Here is an 18,629-nt window from a genome sequence, read left to right as displayed (position 1 = left end):
ACGGGGTTCGAACAAGCGGGGATTTAAAAATGGCGGCGCCCCGCTTATGCAAATGAAGCCCGGGAAATTCAAATCCCGGGCTTCATTTGCAATTGTGGTATGCCTATATTACCCCGCTAGTTCGAACTAGCGGGGTAGTGTAGACATACCCTCTTTGAGCCTCTTTGATAAGAACTATGGGGAATGTGTTTACCAGGTGTATCTGAAAGCCCAGCACTGTTTTTAATCTGCCTATCATTTTGAAATATATGTTATGTTAATGTGTGTGTGTGTGTGGGGGGGGGGGAATGTTGTTAACATCAAGCTTCTAACTAGTCTTTTTCTTTTAAAGCTATCTTGGTGCATCTCAAATTGCACCAAATCATTCTTTAATTTCCACTTAAAGATTTATTCCTCCACTTTAGGAAATGCATCATGTACCAAATCATTTCTATACAGTCACAGAGCAAGCTTGTGCTGAGCAAAACAAAAAGTTTATTCATACCAGACATTTGTAAATAAGTAATTGACACTTGTGCAATAACAATAGCAGGTCCAAAAATAACATAGAACTGCCAGCATAAACAAGTTTGCAATGAGATCCACTCTATGTTACACATCCAGCAGAGTCAGTCACAGCAGTGGTACTCAAAGTAATAGCTTAGGGAAGAGATGGAGTTTTGCAGTACAGAAGCCACCTGTTTTCTTCTCTTCCTTCCTCTGCAGCTGTCTTTCAGCAAAAGGAAGAGGATTGGGAATCCTAGGTTGCCCACAGGCAATTGTCTATGCTAACTCTGCCCAAACTGAGTGGTTTTTTTAAGATCCCCAGAAATACGCAGACTGTGTCTAGACTGGCCAGTTTTTCCAGAAAATCGGCCGCTTTTCTGGAAAAACTTGCCAGCTGTCTACACTGGCCGCTTGAATTTCCACAAAAGCACTGACGATCTCACGTAAGATTGTCAGTATTTTTGCGGAAATACTATGCTGCTCCCGTTCGGGCAAAAGTCCTTTTGCATAAAACTTTTGCGCAAAAGGGCCAGAGTAGACAGCTCAGATTTGTTTTCTGCAAAAAAGCTCTTATCGCGAAAATAGCGATCGGGGTTTTTTTTGCAGAAAAGCGCGTCTAGATTGGCACAGACGCTTTTCTGCAAAAAGTGCTTTTGTGGAAAAGCGTCTGTGCCAATCTAGATGCTCTGTTCCAAAAATGCTTTTAACGGAAAACTTTTCCGTTAAAAGCATTTCCAGAAAATCATGCCAGTCTAGATGTAGCCTGAGATTTGAAGGAGCAAGAAAGCAATGCCTAGTGCTTCTGGGGAAGAGTTGACTTGACATTTTTAACTATATTTTTCCTAGTTTGTGCCTCCCACCAAGGAAAATCCTAGTTTCCCTATCTGGGCTTTACTTCACTCGTACTCCATTCTTACTGTATTGCAAGCCCTTAAGCACTATTTGAACCCAGGGGAGTGGGTGGGCATTAGCCCGCCCACTTCTAAAAGCCCCTCCCCTTACGCAGGGCTGGGGAACCTATGGCCGGAGGGTCGGATGTGTGGCCCCCGGCTTTTCTGGATTCAGCTCTCGAGGCCTGGGGCTCCCCCACACCAGCATTCGGGAGCTGGCACATCAGTCCTGTGACCTCTCTCCCGCTCTGCACTTCACTCCAAGAAAATTCAACCAAAAACAAACTAGAGGTTTTTTGGGGTTTTTTTTAACAACATTTTCCTTGGTAAATTCCTGTTTTCTCTGCTTTCTCCCTTACAGGTTTTTCAGATTTTCAAGAAAAAAACCCTGGAAACCTGAAAAACAAAATTATGCCATTTTTGGAAGATTGATTAGCAGAGAAGGTAGAATAGAAAGAGGACGGTAATGGACACAAGAAAACAAAATGATCCATGTTGTAGGAGTCAGATGCCACATTTGGAGAGTCTGTGCTCTATGCTGCAATGTCGAACTTACAGGGATAAGCGAATAGAAAAAATTTAATTGTTTTCATTTAAAATGTTTAAAATCCATAAATACCATAGGATGCAATACAAAGCACTCCAGACAAAGGTGGGTAACACAATAATTTGCATACTATGTATGTAACATGATGTGATGTATGTTTCTATGCCATTGTATAGTAAAATGTATTAATTTTAGATAAGTGAATGCATATTACTGAAAAGAAATTGCATCTCAGAGGCTCTTTGGCGGCTATAGCTAGAACATCCCAGTTGCTTAGCAACAGTTTCTTCAACACTTGTTTCATGATGTTAGGCTTTTGAAATGTCACGGTGGAGCCAAATTCCGCCTTCTGTTTATTCCGGAAGCAACTCCATGATCCAATAACGTCAGGGTGCTTTTTTTTCCCCCAAATGTTCACAACCCAATTTCAAAACATTTATTTCTTATTCAAAATATTGACTGAACCGTTTCCATGCAAACACATTTCATCCTATCAGCTCTTTACACGCTGTTCAGTTCATTTATTTGCTATTTACTATTTGTAGTGTTTGAATGGTTTCCTGTGGCCAGCATTTCTGCTCCCTGATTGGATGACTGATAGCTTGTTTTGAGCAAGTCAGATTCCCTTGTAGTAATGGGGAGCAACAGATGCTCACAGCTTTGAAAATCAGGCCTTGAATTTTTTTCCCAAAAAGAGGCTAACAAAAGACAAATCCCAAACAACTAGTAGCAAATAATTTTGGTTCTTTCCATACACCATTGCTCATAACATACTCCAAACATTCATATGACTGAAAAGCCAATCACACAAATGGTCACAAATAACAAATAAAAGGGAACCAAATCAGCTGTTTAAAACTGGAACAAATGTTGACAGACACTCTCTTTGACAGACAGACAGGCTTGAGAAGCTGCTTTAACCCCTTATTATCAATTTGTCAGTGGAAGTATTTCATTATGACTTGTTTATTGTTTTGTTATTCAATGTTTGCATTTGAAAGGGTGCCACATTTGTGAATATTTGCCTATATTTGATATCAATCTGTTATATCAATCTCTGGCTATTTTTTATCTGTGTTCTCTTACCATGGTGTATCTGAGGAGCTGGTGGAGTATCTGAGCAGCTGTTCTATTTGATGGGTTTATTTTTTATTTAAAAGAATCATAGGGTTAGAAGAGACCTCAGGAGGTCACTGAGTCCAATCCCCTGCTAAAAGCAGGAAAAGCAGTTATTCTGGACAGACTACAAGGCAAATTCTCCTCTGTTGCATTTATATGGTTCCCATTTAAGTCAGTGTCCCCAGTTATCTGAGAGGAAACCTACTACAGGTTCCACCACATATCAGGGAACAGATACCATTAATTGGACAACAGAAACCTCTGCTTCTTGAATGAGCAGCTAAAATATTTTTGTTGTTGTTCTTTAGGTGTATTTCATAAAGCACAAATGGCAAAACTCCTATTGACTTCAGTTCTAGCCTGTACAGTGTTGCCAACTAGGGATGTAAAATCATGTTTAATTGGTTAAATATAGCATTTAACTGGTTAACTGATTACAGGGGGAGGCAGGTGGGGAGGCTGGAGAAGCTCCCCTTCCCCCACTGCAGGCAAGAGCCCCGGGGCCAGCTGTAGACAGGGGTTACTCTGTACGAGCTAGAGCAGCCATCTGCCCGTGGCGAGTAGGGAGCGGCTCCAGCCCTTCCCTTTAACATCCCTGTTGCCAACTATTGTGATTTTATGGAAAGTTTTATAAATATTTAGTAGGTTTTTAAATCCCTGCAATTGTAGTCAAGAGACTATCTGAAAACCCTAGCTTTTCTTGGAAAATGAAAGTTTCTAGTCCTCTTAGTTCTGTAAAAAATCCTCAAGAAAATATTAAACAAATGCACCCTAAAATTCAGAAACCAGATAACTCCAAAGAACCCCAATTTTAAAATATGTCTAATGATTTTAAGCCAATCTATTTATTTTGGGGCTTGATTCATTATGTTTTGCCAATACTGAGTGCACCTGCCAATCCAGCCCCTCTGATGAAAACCTAATCAGCAGGTGAGGAATGTAAGTAAATATTTTGAGGAAAAAGGACATTTAATATATTTAAACTTATTGTTCATTATTTTTGTAAATTACAAAGTCAGCAGGCAGAATATATATTCTGCTGTAAAGCTTTTTGTAAGAAATATCTCTATAAGAAAATAAATCTCATTAAACATTTCCTGTAAATAAATTATTCCAAATACTAGGTTTTGTGCTGAGAAGGGAGGGTTATGCAGAAAGTCAGTAGGTAAGATGCAAATCATGGGGGGAGGGCAATTTTGTAACCTCTTATTCTTAAAGTAGACACACTGAAATCATTGTGACTGCTCTTATCTGTATGCGCTGTTGCAGTGTAAGAAAGGGTTTCAGAAAGAAAGATATTTCATCTGTTCTGCTGAAATGATTCGCTTTCCAGGCCTGATTTCTGTTCTCAGTTGCACTGAAGTAACTGTTGAAACATTGGAGTTGAAATAATGTAGCACTTGTGACAGTGAGACCAGAATCAGATCATTACAATAAGGAATACGAGATCCTCTCTCTACAGGCCATTCCCTTTAGAACAATAAAAAACTGTCTTGGATATGAAAAATAGTATATTATAAATCATTCTTTTTAATCCAGTATATATATTGGAATTTAGATTCTTATCAGACATACAGAAGTGTAGTTCAGATCTGATTTACAGTAAGAGAGTTTGAGTCAGAAGATGTATATGAACTATTATTTATACAAAAGGCACTGGTGCAGAAATGCCAGGATGGGAAAAGGTGTCATACAGAGAGAAAAAACAGTAAAAAGTTGGTATTTACATTTAAACTACTCACTGCTCTACCCAAACTATTTGGAATTGATTAACCAAAGAGGAAAGCCATTGCCTTCTCAAATACAGAACAGATAATTCAGTAAGTCATATAATCAGATGGGTTTAAAAAAAAAAGAAACTCCTGTCTCTTTACTTACGTTGACACAAATATCATTCTTTAAAATAAGTGAGCAAAGTAAGAGGAGGTGTAAAGACATTAGGAGAAAAGTCAGATGGTGAGGATCTTTGGTTTTTTCTAGATCACGAACAGGGTGGTACTGTAGTTATGTTAATAAATGTCTTTAGCGACTGTAGTCAATGTGAATGCAATGTTCACAACAATATCCAAGCTTCTTAGAATGCATTCAACCAGAACCTGTTCTCTTTTCAGTCTGAGCTGTTTTGTTACATCACATGATCACATGCAGCATGTCATAGATGACAGCATCACGTCAGTGTCTGTTCTGAGATGCTCGCAAAAATCAACTCTAATCTTTTTTGCTGACCATGCAAGATGAATCCAATCTATTTTAGCTTTTTCAAACCAAAGCAAAGCCAGTTTTACACTAACAGCCTATTGGTACTGTCATAATATGAAACTTTTAACTGATTAGCATGCAATCTAATTGTAGCAGATGCAGGCAGCATCTGTTGTAGTTAAAGTTGCAAAACAATTTATGTTATAACCTTCCATATTCAGATGTTCATAACTTTTCAAAAAATCACCGTATGGAACTATTCTTAATGCAAGCACATTCTGGCGAGAAAACTATATTTTGTAGGCCTACGAGCAACTGCATGGGCATCATTCTGCATGCATCATATACATATTTTGCTTTCTCTGCTCAGCTCCATTTTTGCTAGCAGTATACCTAGACAAATATAGCCTATTAATGATGGTAACTGAAAATGGACTGATTAAGGCATTTCAGTTTAAATATTTATATAATTATATATTTATATATATATATTAAACAAAAAACCACTGTTTAAATGCCTCTGTTGAGAAAAACTGCCACTGATGTCTTGCTATCTCTGTGTGGTGAGATTTTGCCACTTCCTCTGGGCCAGCAAAATCTCGCACTCTTGCCCTGCAGGAGTGCTTTCTTTTTTCAAGTGACAGAGCTGATTAAAATTGTGTGTGGACATTCACAGTAACTTTGAATCCCATCACTAACTGCTGCAATGTATCACAAATTTTTTAGTAGCCAATAACGTGTTAACAGAAAAAGTCTTCCTCTAAAGCACTGCTTTGTGTTGGAATATGCTGTATACAATTTGTTGAACAATCATTACCATGGTGGAAACCTATCCCACCCCAACACTGAACTCTTGAAAAGTTATGGGATCATGCAGCTTGGTAAATGTCAATAATTTCCATTGTGCTTTTTTAAAATAGCATTTTCCACAAACTGTCGAAATTATTTACACAAAGAAAATTGCACAATGGAAAAACTCCAGCTGCCACAGCATTCACCTCCAGTTCAAAACAAATGCAGTTTGGGGTGATTTCTATTCCTACCACAATCATTACTTTAACCATTCTGTGTTTATTTACAATCCTCATTTCCCGCCCTGCTGCAATGTATTAAATACACAAATTCACAGTCTGTTAGTAACATTTTTCCAATCCTCATTCAGATTTTCTGACATACATGAAGTCTTGATTTAGAAGAATAAGTGGCATCTTTCCATACTTTGCAAGACAGCCCTTTAGCACAGTCACATCGCTGGAAAATCTCCAAACCGTGAGAGCCTTTCTTGCGCTGTTTGGTACACACCTCTCCTTGATGCAACACAGGTTTGCAAATTTTGGTCCAGAAATGGCGAGCGCAGCAGTAGCCCTCAATGCAGTCAGATGACCGTAAGCAGGGGTCTCCTTCATGCCCTAAGGAAAGCAACCAAAATACTTCAGTGCCTGGGACAGAGTGAAAGTGCAGAACAGTCTAGCCCACTGTTGACTAAGAAACGGGGGATAGGATGCTAATCAGCCGGTATCTGAAGTACATAAACACCAACATGTGGTGGGGAGTAAGTTACAGAGGTGCACTATCCACAAAATTATTTACACAAAGAAAGTTTCATAATGGAAAAACTCCAGCTGCCACAGCATTCAGTTCCAGTTCAAAACAAATGCAGTTTGGGATGATTTCTGTTTCTACCACAATCATTACTTTAACCAGTATGTGTTTATTTACAGTCCTCATTGCCCACCATGTTGCAATGCATTAAATACACAAATTGTATCAATACAATCTACCGTTAAGGCCTGATGTGGAGATATTCAACTAAGGAAGGGTCACAAAGGCATGTGCTATATATTACATGATCATTACAAGATAAGCAAGGTGCAGCCTGCACAAACTCCACAACTGAAAGATACATTGACATCGCATCTGACATGTCTTACACCCAAAGAACAAATGCTATTGTGAATACAGAGACTATGACAGACATATACAAGCAAATTAGTATAATATTGTTTGTGGTTTGTGAATTCCTGAGATACACAGTTGATGACAATTCCAGACCTCGCAACATTTCATAGCAGATTACTGTAAGTCAGCCTGATCTGCACTGCTGTATCTTGTTTTGCTCCAGAGAGGTAAAGGAACCAACTATATTGCAAAAGCAAGCCTACCTTTTATGTGTGATAGCTTGGATTGTGGTCTCCCCAGATTCTGCCAGCCCATGTCCTTGCTAGTATAAACACCGTTTTTCTTGTTGCGTGGCCCTTCCAGAGCAGGGATATGAGGAGTAAGGATGCTTTCAGTTACTGGTATGCAAATACCTATGGGAATGAGATGTTAGAAATGGAAATACCTGTTAGAAAGATGTGATAGAGTTTGAGAGGCAATGTTGTCCAGTCAATAGGGCGCTAAACTAAAATTCGGAAGGCATGGGTTCTTTTCATGGCTTTGCTTGTGACCTTGAACAAATCACTTCTCCTGTGTGTTTTCCCTCATGCCGTAAATCTGTCTTGTTTATTTGGATTCAAGATGTTGGGAGGAACGGACTGTCTCTTACAATGGGACTTGTAATCTCAGCTGCAGCATCAGCAATGTAAATGTTAACAAGAATAAATTACAACTTCCAAGGAGTCAATCATGTATGAATTTAATCTTTTACATTTACTGAAAAGGAATAACTGCCCATAGTTTGCTATTGAATTAGTGAATTGATCCATATTTTATGTAATCTGTCAGCCACTACTACTCAAAAATATAAAAGAATGCAGGAAGATTCAGAGGTCAAATCAATAGAAATATACTATAAAATTACAGAAAAGTCAATGGACAGGGGAATTTTAAAAAACATTAAACAGTCCCCTGCTATTGACATTGTATTAATGTGAAACAAAACAGCACTGAATTAACACAAGAGTCGTGAACCTGACCAGTCATGGCATGATTATACAGAAAGGCTATGTCTACACTATGAGCTGGCAGAAAGTATGCTAATGAGGGACTCATTAGCATTAGTCATGACATAATTAGCATATTTTCAGCTGTTTCTTTTTGCACAAGGGGTTTTTGCACAAAAAGAAACAGTGTGGACTTTTTTTATATGCAAAAACACTGTTTTGCACAAGATCCTTATGCCTGTCCCAGAAGGAATAAGGATCTTGCACAAAAATGGTTTTTTTGTGCAAAAAAACCCAAATATCCACACTGCTTCTTTTTGCGCAAAAAACCCTTTTGCAAAAAGAAATGGCAGAAAATATGCTAATGATGTCACGACTCATGCTAATGAGCCCCTCATTAGTATATTTTCTTCCGGAAAAAACTTGTAGTGTAGATGTAGTGTAAATAGCTATGCATTTAACTTCCCATTTCCACTTGGAAATACAGTTTAAGCAATCAAAATAACTGCATCCACAAATTAGGCATACAGTTTCGTACATAATTTTGAAAATCATGTCTTAAGTTTCATACAACCAGAGCAAAATCATAGTATCTCTTCTAATCACAAGGAAGAAAGAACATGATTTATTTATACAAGCCTTGTGTTGTAAGATTTTTTAATTGTTTCTTATTGGGTTTGAGGAAGGAATAGTTGTAACCCACACAGAAATACTACTACACATGTCTTCTGCTTACATATGTTCTCAGTTTATGCCAGTATACCAGTCACTGTCATTTATAAAAGGAAAACAAGAAGAATTGCTTATGTACCATTGTTACAGCGATTCCCAGGGCAGCACATGCCATCTCTGTGGCAACGCTTCTTTTTCCTTCTGCAGATCATGCAAGCAGAAGTAGCTTGATGAGGACTGTGGCAGTATCTCCCAACTTCACATTCTTTATCATTAGTGCAAGGGTATGCCTGGTTAAGAAAAAGAAACGTTTTACATAAAGGATAATGCACAATAATTCTTAATTCATATACTTTGCATCATATTAAAGGGTACGTCTAGACTACATGCCTCTGTTGCCAGAGGCATGTAGATTAGGCTACAAGACATAGTAAAATGAAGCGGCGATTTAAATAATCGCCACTTCCTTTAAATTTACATGGCTGCCGTGTTGAACCGACAGCTGATCAGCTGTTTGTCGGCTCAGCGCGATAGTCTGGACGCGCGGGTGTCGACATCAAAGGTATTTGTCGACCACCCAGGTATACCTCATCCCAGGAAGCTTACCTGGGTGGTCGACAAATACCTTTGATGTCGACACCCACGCGTCCAGACTATCACGCTGAGCCATGTAAATTTAAATGAAGCGGCGATTAGTTAAATTGCTGCTTCATTTTACTATGTCTGGTAGCCTAATCTACATGCCTCTGATGACAGAGGCATGTAGTCTAGATGTACCCCCAGAGAAACCAAAGCAAGAAAAACCTAAGTGTGAGAGAGATGTTCAGGGCAGAGGGGGATTGAATGTATCAGATCCAAGAAGGGGCCACAAGGATGTGGAATGAAAGTTTGCTTCTCTTTGGCAATTTACAGCTTGCATGTGGTCCTTCAGGGATTATGGCCAGCTTTCACAAATTAGAGCAGCCCGCAGACTGCTCTAGCTGATGTTGAAGCTGTAGCATCTTAAGAATCAGGGAGCCACAACCAGCTCCTTGAGAGCCTTAGTCCTTCTTAGATCAAGCCTACCTTGGTGCAAGAAATAATCTGGACTATGTTTCTAATGCATTCCATGTTACTGAAGCTGTAATTAATACATAAAACATCTTTGGTGGAGATCCACCTGGAAGTGAATAAAACTCCCAAAGTGTCTTCTGCACTGAGTCTTGTCTAAAATCTGTGATAAATACTTAGGTGGCATTTCAACAGGTTCCAAAGTCATGGTCAACAACATGGATGAAGAGACCTTTCCCATAAGTGCAAGATCTTTACACTGAATGCTCCCGCTTTGGTACAAATTCTTCTTTTCCATGCCCAGTTTCCACTGATACCTATGAGTAGAATTTTTGAAGGCAAACAGTATCTGTAATCATCTTCACACGGATATCCTATTTTTATCTCATTTCCAGCCTTCTCATATCCTGGTCTCTAATTTCTCCCTCCTGATTAAAAACATCCCCAGGGCCAGCTTTAGGAAGTGCAGGGTCCGATTTGCGGGGGCAGGGCCGCGCATACGCAGTGTGCCTGGGGTGGCACCGTGCATGTGCCGTGCGCCCAGGAGCAGGGCCCTCTTAGGCACGGGGCCCCCTTCTTAGGCACGGGGCCTGATTCGGGGGAATCATGGGAATCGGTCTAAAGCCGGCCCTGAACATCCCCCTATTCTGACTGCCACTAAAGAAGGAACACATGGAACCCTCCCATACTTATCAAAACCATAATTCCCTTCCACTAAGACCACCTCTTTGACACTTTTTTATGTGCAAATAACAGAATATGGCCCTTAGGAGAGAGAAAGAAAAAGAAGCTTCGTCCTTCCAGATCAGACATAATGCTTCCATGAACCCAACACATTCCAGGAATCCTACCAAGCCGCTGTAATTGTGCATCACTGCTGTATCTGATTAGTGTGTATTAAATTATCCTTTCCCTTACACAAGCAAATATATAGTGTCAGGTTATCTCACATTAATTAATTCAAGACTTACCACACATGCTTTAAAATTATAGTCAAGGTTTTATTAACTTTTCTAGTTAATTTTTTGGATTTGGGATATTAACACATCTCTCAGAACCAATGCGAGAGGAAAATTAGCTTCCCAGGAACTGTCAAAAACGTTGAAGAATTTTGGAAATCATTTTCCCCTCTGAGATTTTTTTTAACTGAAAAACTCAATCAAAATGATTAATGCAATTGTTTGTTTACCACAGGGGGCCTAGGTGGGTGTAGACATCTTCTGCACTGCTTCACTGCTATTTTTCACCAAACTAGCTAGATTACAGATAGCTCAATTAGGCCTACCTGCACTGCAAATCACACCTTTGATTTCAGTGCAGATATTCCAAAGCCTGTTTCCCAACCACAGGATTAGCCCCTTTGTACAGCATGCAATATTTAAAAAGGGCTCACGCAGTAATAAAAAATAAACACATGTCTATTTGAATTTACCAGTCTTCATTCAGTGGCATTTATACCTTCTCCTTTGTAGCTGCTTAAGAAGCTGACAATGCTGCTTCATGGAGAGTGGAGGGGAAAAAAGGTGCTTTGGCTGACTCTAGTGTGGTAAGTTAAATGAGAGGGGTGGCATTTAACCAGGAGCTTCCTCATCCTGCTCATTACCATATGAAGCATCTACAGCTGATTTATAAACCAACCTGGCTTGGGTTTCTAGTGCATTCCTAGGAATCTTAGGCTATGTCTTCACTGCCTCTTTTGCCTGCAGAGAGTATTCTAATGAAGCGCTCATCAACAACTTCTCTTGCTTCATTTGCATATTCTTTTCCGATGCTTTTTTCACAAGAGGTTTTTGCACAAAAACAATCAGTGTAAATGGGTCCACTTTGTGCAAAAACCTCTTGTGCAAAAAGCATCGGAAGAGAGTATGCAAATGAAGTGCGAGAAATTACTAATGAGCACTTCATTTGCATTGCCTCTTCCGCAAAAAAGAGGCAGTGTAGATATAGCCTTAGAGAACACATACATCCTTAGCAGGCAGGCAGAAGTATGCAGCCTGCTGAAATAAGCATTTTCAGCTCTATCGGCAGGTGTGATTTGGGGAATGAAGCTTAGCCCCCTTCTTCTCTCCAAGCACTTGTTTTCAGAGGTACATGAGGCGCGCAATCTTTGGGCTTAGTGGAGATAATCCAATGCCTATTAAGTCATGGAAAACTCCGACTTGACCTCAGTGGACTATGGATCATGCCTGAGCACTGGAACTGTAACTGCCCATTGCCTTTCCACGGGGATTGCAGAGGAAGATAAAGGTTTCCTTTGTATCCACTTTCCTATTCTAGGACCACTGAAAATCTGTTCTTTGGTGTTTAGCCCCTTCAGTATTTGTAGTCAGTTACACTCCCTTTCATCGTTGCTTAATCATGCTATGATTCCCCCCTAAATCAGCCTCTCCACCATGCAGTGTCATGGTTTGGTCAGGCAAAACATAATAAAGTGTAATTTCTTATCTGATATCTCAGTCTCTTTGATGTAGGGATTTGGCTAGAAAACCCTAAAGAACTAACTGGTTTCCAGTAGGATACTTCCTGATTTCAGTGAAGCAGGAAATGCCTCTATGAGTGCAAAGGTATCAAAAGAGTATTTTTTTTTTATTAAAAAGTGAACCACAACTTTTTGCGTCTCACTTTTGTTGCTCTGTTCATTCATGGGGATTTTTTAAAATAAAACATAGTGAGGGTAATGAACAGAGCATCAGCCTCAGCTTTTGGTTCCTGGATTCTGTTGGTTTGCATCATTTCACAGTCTTATCCTTTTTTTGGTGTAGAGTTGTGCCTTCATTATAACAATCTGCCCGGAGATACTGGTTTTAAAAGAGCCAGCTGTTCAGCAGTGTCAAATGAGTGGGAATGATTAAAAGGCTAAGATGGAATTATTTCACTGAATTATGAAATGTACCATTATCCACAGTGGCTGATCCAGTTTATAAATAAAGCTTTAAATCATCAAATTATACAAATCACGGAAAATGCATCTTTTCACACAATGGCAAATTAGCAGAGCTACTCTACTGTTCTGTGCTGAGTTCATCTGCTGTAGAAGTCTGAGAGCCTTACTCAGATAATGCATTTGACTGAGCTTGATTATCACACTAACTTCTGTGGTCAGGTAACAGGGGGACAGGACAGTTCAAGGGTAGATTGTTTGTACCTGTCTATGCATGGGTATACATGGGGCAGGACCTTCCACCCCACACAAGGACTGTGTTTGAGGAACTGCAGGGACTGCTTTTTCCACACATCCCCATGGAGTGCAAATTAACCTAAAATGGGCAGGACCATAATTCATTCTTCAAGTCTTCCTTCCCCAACCAGGCCAGCAGAGATGGCCTGCTGCACTCTTGAGACTCTGCAGTCAAGGAGTGTCAGTGTTGCTCACAATGGCTAAATAATCCATCCACGAAGCACAGCTCTGATTGTATAGGAAACTGATCAATGATATTTAGCATTCCCCGCAGCTTTATTTAGACATAATGATTTCAGGTTTTCAGCCCAAAATTAGTCTTGGTCAGGCCAATAAAACCACAGACTAATGTAGATCAGATCTATGACAGGGAAAGGAAGCTCACGTTGCATTATTAAATCTAATAATAAAAGTTTTGTTTTTAAATGGTTTGCTGCTCTTCTCCTCTCCTCTCCTCCCCTGCCCACAGTTTCTGGCTATTGTGACTCTTCATCATAGATATTGCTGATTCTGGTGGCAAGAAACTACATTTCCAAAGATGTTGTTAAAGTGCTGCTGGAGTAGAGGATTCTGCAACCAGATCATCTGAATTTTGCTTTCCAAGGGATGTCTTTGGAAAATGCATCTCTCAGTCTGTGCCCTGGTGTGACGGTGCGCTACGGCCCCGCACTTTAAAACCACCGGCGCTGGCCCTGTATGGGGAGTGGCGAACTGGAGCACGCCTATGCGCGGCGTGCTCAGATGCCGCCAAACAGCTAGGGGGGAGGACATCACATGACATCACATCCTGGGCATGGTAAATTCGCCAGCGGGAGTTCGGGGGAGGAGGGGAAGGCATGTATGGGAGATGTGGTGAGTGGGACGAGATTTAAGGAGACGGGGTTTGGAGTGGAGCCTTGGAATGGAGGCACCAGGAGGGAGAGGCAAGACGCCTAGCCCGAGTGCGGGTGCTTTCAAAGGGAGGTGAACAACTGTTGCAGGTGAACCTTAGGTAACAGGGAGAGGAAGCAGCCCAGGGCAGGGCAGTTGGAAAGCCCGCGGGCTGGTGTGTTTCGGCGGGAAGCCTCGCCAGCCAGATCGGACCCAGATAGGTCTATGTCCTTAGAGCTCTGGCCTGAGGTCCGTGAGTGAGGGCGGTCCCAGACCCTCCTCTCCCCATCGCCACAGACGGCATTGTCAGTTGACTCCCCAAACGGATTAGGCTGATCCCAGGGGAAGACTAAGGACAACCATGAAAACCGTAAAGACACTTGCATGGCTGAAAACACAGGACTGGGGGGGGGGAGGGAGGGAGAGGAGCAACTGGGGCCATAGGGTGGTGAGAACATGTTACAGGTAGTGGAGAATTTGGGCACGAGTCCCAGCCTCCTGGTTTGAGGGGCAGTGAGGGGGACCGAGATAGAGCCCAGGTGAGCCCAATTAAAAAAAAAAAAAGGGGGGGGAGAGAGAGAAGGAGAAGTGTGGGGGGGGAGTGATGAGTTTCCCCTATCACAGTTACCTGGTTTGTCAACCTTAGCACATCAAGCATGGAACTGGCCAAGCTGCTAGAGTGAATGGCTGAGGCCCAAAGGCAACACCAACAGCAACAGACACAACGCATACAGCAATTATCTGCACAACACCAGGAACAGCAGAGGCAACTAATGAGAGAGTTGGCAGAACAACACCAAGTACAACAGGACCAGTGGCTGCAACAATACGGTCCACCTCGCCAGGGAGTCCCTGGGACGCTTGTGAGTAATGAGGACGAAGTCGGGGGATCTCTTAATTGCCGGTCCGGTTAACCAAGATGGGCCCCACTGATGACCCAGAAGCATTTTTAACAACATTTGAAAGGGTGGCCACCGCATCCTGGTAGCCCGAAGACCAATGGGCCACTCTCCTTGGTGGATGAGAGCTGTGTGGGGACCAGGGCAGCACAATTTCGCCGGGCCCCCGTTTGGAGAAGAAATAGAAAAAAGACGTCAAATGCGCAAATTGAAGGCTATTTTCAAATTAAATGTAAATTGGGTAAATGTGATAGAAACTTAATTTAGTTGGATAATTTTTATTTTAATTATATTGTAAGTCATTCTTAAACAAAATTCTGCATTAATAATTAAAAAATTTCCTTTGTATTTAAGTTTATTATAGCTGTCTAGCTCTTTTGGCAGCACATTCTTCAATTATGTTATTAAAGTCTATTTCTTTACACAGGTCATTTTCAATCGATATAATCGAAAGACCTACAAAATGCTCCTGGCTCATAGTAGATCTTAAGTAATTCTTTATTAGTTTCAATTTTTCCACAGTACCTTTTAGACTAAGATAACATTCTTCAAGTTTTCTTTTTTTCTTTAATTTCTGGCTTCTCGACAAATATTTTCTACCTGTGTCTCTCGCTCTGCTAGTCATTTTATAATTTGGGGTTGTCGGCGAATTTACACTTACAAAATTATTTATCCGTAAAAAATGGAATGAGTGACATAGCTCACGCGCCACGGCCACAACCGACAGGTAGTAGAGCGTAAATTAGTTTCAATCCATTGCCCGTTGCATATTCACATTACTTCATTACACGTTTCACATATCAATATTAAATGTTCGTTATTAAAAAAACTAGCCAATAGCCCGTCATAAGATGGGATTTTTGGGTCTCTCCTCCATGTCTGTCTGTCTCTCTCTCTCTTCCTCCTCCTGTCTCCCCCCCCTCTCTCTCAGCTCTCCTCTGCCTCCTGCCTTTCTCTCCGTCTCTCTCTTTCTCTTCTCCCTCTGTTGCCTCTCACTCTCTCTTTCTCTTCTCCTGCCTCTCACTCGCGGAACCCAACTGGCTGTTTGCGCCACTTGCTCCTATGCGGCAGCCTGGCTGAGCAGCACAGAACTCAGCCAAGCGCCACAGCGGGAGGCAAAGGGGGGCAGGGCGGTGACGTACACTGCCAGGGGGTGGGACCTGGAGCTTCTGTCATGCCCTTCACCTCCCGCTGTGGCACTTGGCTGAGTTCTGTGCCACTCAGCCAGGCTGTCTCGTGGGAGCAAGCAGCACAAGCAGCTGTTTGGGCCCCGCGCTGTACCCTCGTGCTGCATGGGGAGTGTGGAGCACAAATGGCCACTTGCACCGCTGCTTGCTTTTGCGCGGCAGCTCAGCGTGGGGCCTATTGAAGCGCAGGGCCGGGGCAACCGCCCCACTCTCCCTGCCCTTTATCTGCCGCTGCTAATCAGGCAGGCCCAGTTAGCCTACTGTAGTCTCAGTACGCAAGAGGCACTGCACTATTACAAAGTTAAAGAGGCAATTTTAGATCAAATGGGAATCACACTGGAGATCTACAGGCATTGATTTAGGCAGGAGCAGTACCCGCAGGGGGCTAGGCCGAGGGCTGTGGCTCAGAGATTGAGGGTAGCAGGATGGCGATGGCTAGACCTGGATCATTGAATGGGGGCCCAAGTAGCAGAGGCAGTAATTTTGGAACAATTCCTGAACATACTGCCCAGTGGGGGCCAGAGATGGGTATGAAGGCACCACCCCACCGCCCTAAATGAGGCAGTCGCGTTAATGGACCATTATGAAGCCGCCAAGTCCGCTGAAGTGGTGGGAAAGATGCAGAAGGGAGGACCACCCCCAAAGATGGGACCCCCAGGGCCGACCAAAAGAAAACCCTGAAGGGACCAGAGGGCGGGCCGGAGGACAGGACGAGAGGAGGTTAGCCCCTGGGTGGTCGACTCCCTTAAAAGAGACGGCAGGCGAGAAAGCCCTGCCAGTGAGCAAAGGAGGGTGAAGCCAAGGGACAGTGGGACTCACAAGGGGGGCCTGTTTCAGGTGTGGCCAGGAGGGACACTTTAAAAAAGACTGTCTGTACATGGACTGCACCTACGCCCATGCCCTAGCCAGTGAGAAGGCTAATAGCAGACAGGGAGCTGGGAAAATTATAAAGATAGTGAAGATCAAGAGGCAATAGATGGAAGCCCTAGTGGACTCAGGTTGTGGCCAAACCATTATACGGGAAGAATTGGTAAAGGAAGATGGACTGCGGGGTCCCCCCATCCACATCCAGTGTGTGCACGGTGACACCCACCCCTATCCCACAACATGGGTTCAGATTGAGGATGGCCCACATGAAAGCTGGTGCTACGTGGTAGTAGCCCCGAAGCTGCCGTATCCTGTCCTGCTGGAATGAGATTGGGAAGGGTTTGGAAGAGCAATGGGCAAGTGGAGGAAATGCTGTTGCCAGGAACGGGGAGAAGTGATGCTGGGACAAGAGGGAGAACCCCCTGAAGGATCAGGTAGCATCACAGAATCATCTCAGGTCAAGGAATGGCAACTCTGGGACTGAAGAGGAACCACTGCAAGTACCCGTGATCGGAGTCCCTTTCGAGAGGGTGGCTCTGGACTTAGTAGGGCCCCTGGAGAAGACTTAGGCAGGGTACCAATATATCATGGTAGTAGTAGACTACGCAACAAGGCAGCCCAAGGCCGTACCTGTAAGGAATACTACTGCCCCCACATTGGCAGCAGAATTAGTAAAAAGATTCTCTCGAGTTGGAATTCCCAAAGAGATATTAACAGACCAAGACACAAACGTGACCTCTCGCCTGATGGGGGAACTCTGTCGGCTGTTACAAATCAAAATGCTAAAAACGTCTGTCTACCATCCTTAGAAGATGGATTAGCGGAGAGGTTTAACTGCACGCTGAAGAGTATGTTAAGAAAATTTGTGGAGGGCAACCCTAGGGAATGGGACCGATTGCTACCCGCCCTCTTATTTGCGGTATAGGAAGTGCCCCAAGCCTCCACAGGATTTTCCTCCTTTGAACTGCTGTACGGGCAACAACCCCGGGGAATACTGGACATTATTAAAGAGCACTGAGAGAAGCAGGAAACGAGGGTCCAAGGCACAGTGCTATATATATTGGATCTATGGGAAAGATTACAGACCCTAGGTGAGTTTGCCCGGGCCAATCTAGTGTCAGCCCAAGAGAGACAGGCAGGGTAATATGATAGGAAGGCCAAGGTGTGACGTTTTAAGCCAGGAGACAGAGTACTGCTCCAATTACCAACCCAGGAATCTAAATTGCTCACCAAATGGCAAGGTCCGTTTGAAATAATAAGGCGGGTAAGGGAAGTCGATTATGAAATATGCATGCCGAGGGGGGGGGGGGTGCAAGGAAACAAAGATCTATCACGTAACCTCCTAAAAGCCTGGAAGGAGAGGGAGGGCCTATTAGTGGACCTGAGGCCGTTAGAACTAGACCTAGGACTGGGAGGGGGACAGGAGAATGTCATTCTTGCCGTGAAGGTCAGAAAGGAGCTGACACCGAACCAACAAGCCAAGTTGTGCGACCTGTTACAAGGATTCCCACAAGTCCTGAGTGACCAACCAGGCCATAGCACCATGGCGTATCATCATATCCCGACGGAACCCAGTAAGAATGTACAGGACCCAGTTCGACCTCTGCTGCGGAAAATGTGAGAGGTAGTGTGGGAAGAACTACAATGAATGTTGCGATGGGGCATAGTGAAAGAGTCATTTAGCGACTGGAGGAGCCCCATAGTGTTAGTCCCGAAGACGGATGGGTCGACTCGATTCTGCATCGACTTTCGCAAAATCAATGCCATATCTCGGTTCGAC

The 18,629-nt window shown here is 42.8% G+C and overlaps 1 protein-coding gene across 2 annotated transcripts in view; it reads right to left on the bottom strand.

Annotated features, from left to right (window-relative positions):
* Nucleotides 1–457: 457 nt before the first annotated feature.
* DKK2 (dickkopf Wnt signaling pathway inhibitor 2) overlaps nt 458–18,629 on the bottom strand; it is a 75,922-nt gene continuing 57,750 nt past the window's right edge. For both annotated transcript variants that reach the window (XM_025182724.3, XM_075929703.2), the window contains exons 3-5: nt 8,938–9,088; nt 7,404–7,553; nt 458–6,650 (exon numbers count right to left, since the gene is read on the bottom strand). In XM_025182724.3, the coding sequence (XP_025038509.1) occupies nt 6,400–6,650; nt 7,404–7,553; nt 8,938–9,088 (552 nt within the window). In that variant the 3' untranslated portion in view covers nt 458–6,399. The remainder of the gene's footprint in view (nt 6,651–7,403; nt 7,554–8,937; nt 9,089–18,629) is intronic.

This window comes from Pelodiscus sinensis, chromosome 4, assembly GCF_052426305.1.
Source record: "Pelodiscus sinensis isolate ZL-2025 chromosome 4, ASM5242630v1, whole genome shotgun sequence".
NCBI classification, from domain to species: domain Eukaryota; kingdom Metazoa; phylum Chordata; order Testudines; family Trionychidae; genus Pelodiscus; species Pelodiscus sinensis.
The sequence above is the reverse complement of the archived record's forward strand: the minus strand, read 5'-3'. Positions and strand labels throughout refer to the sequence as shown.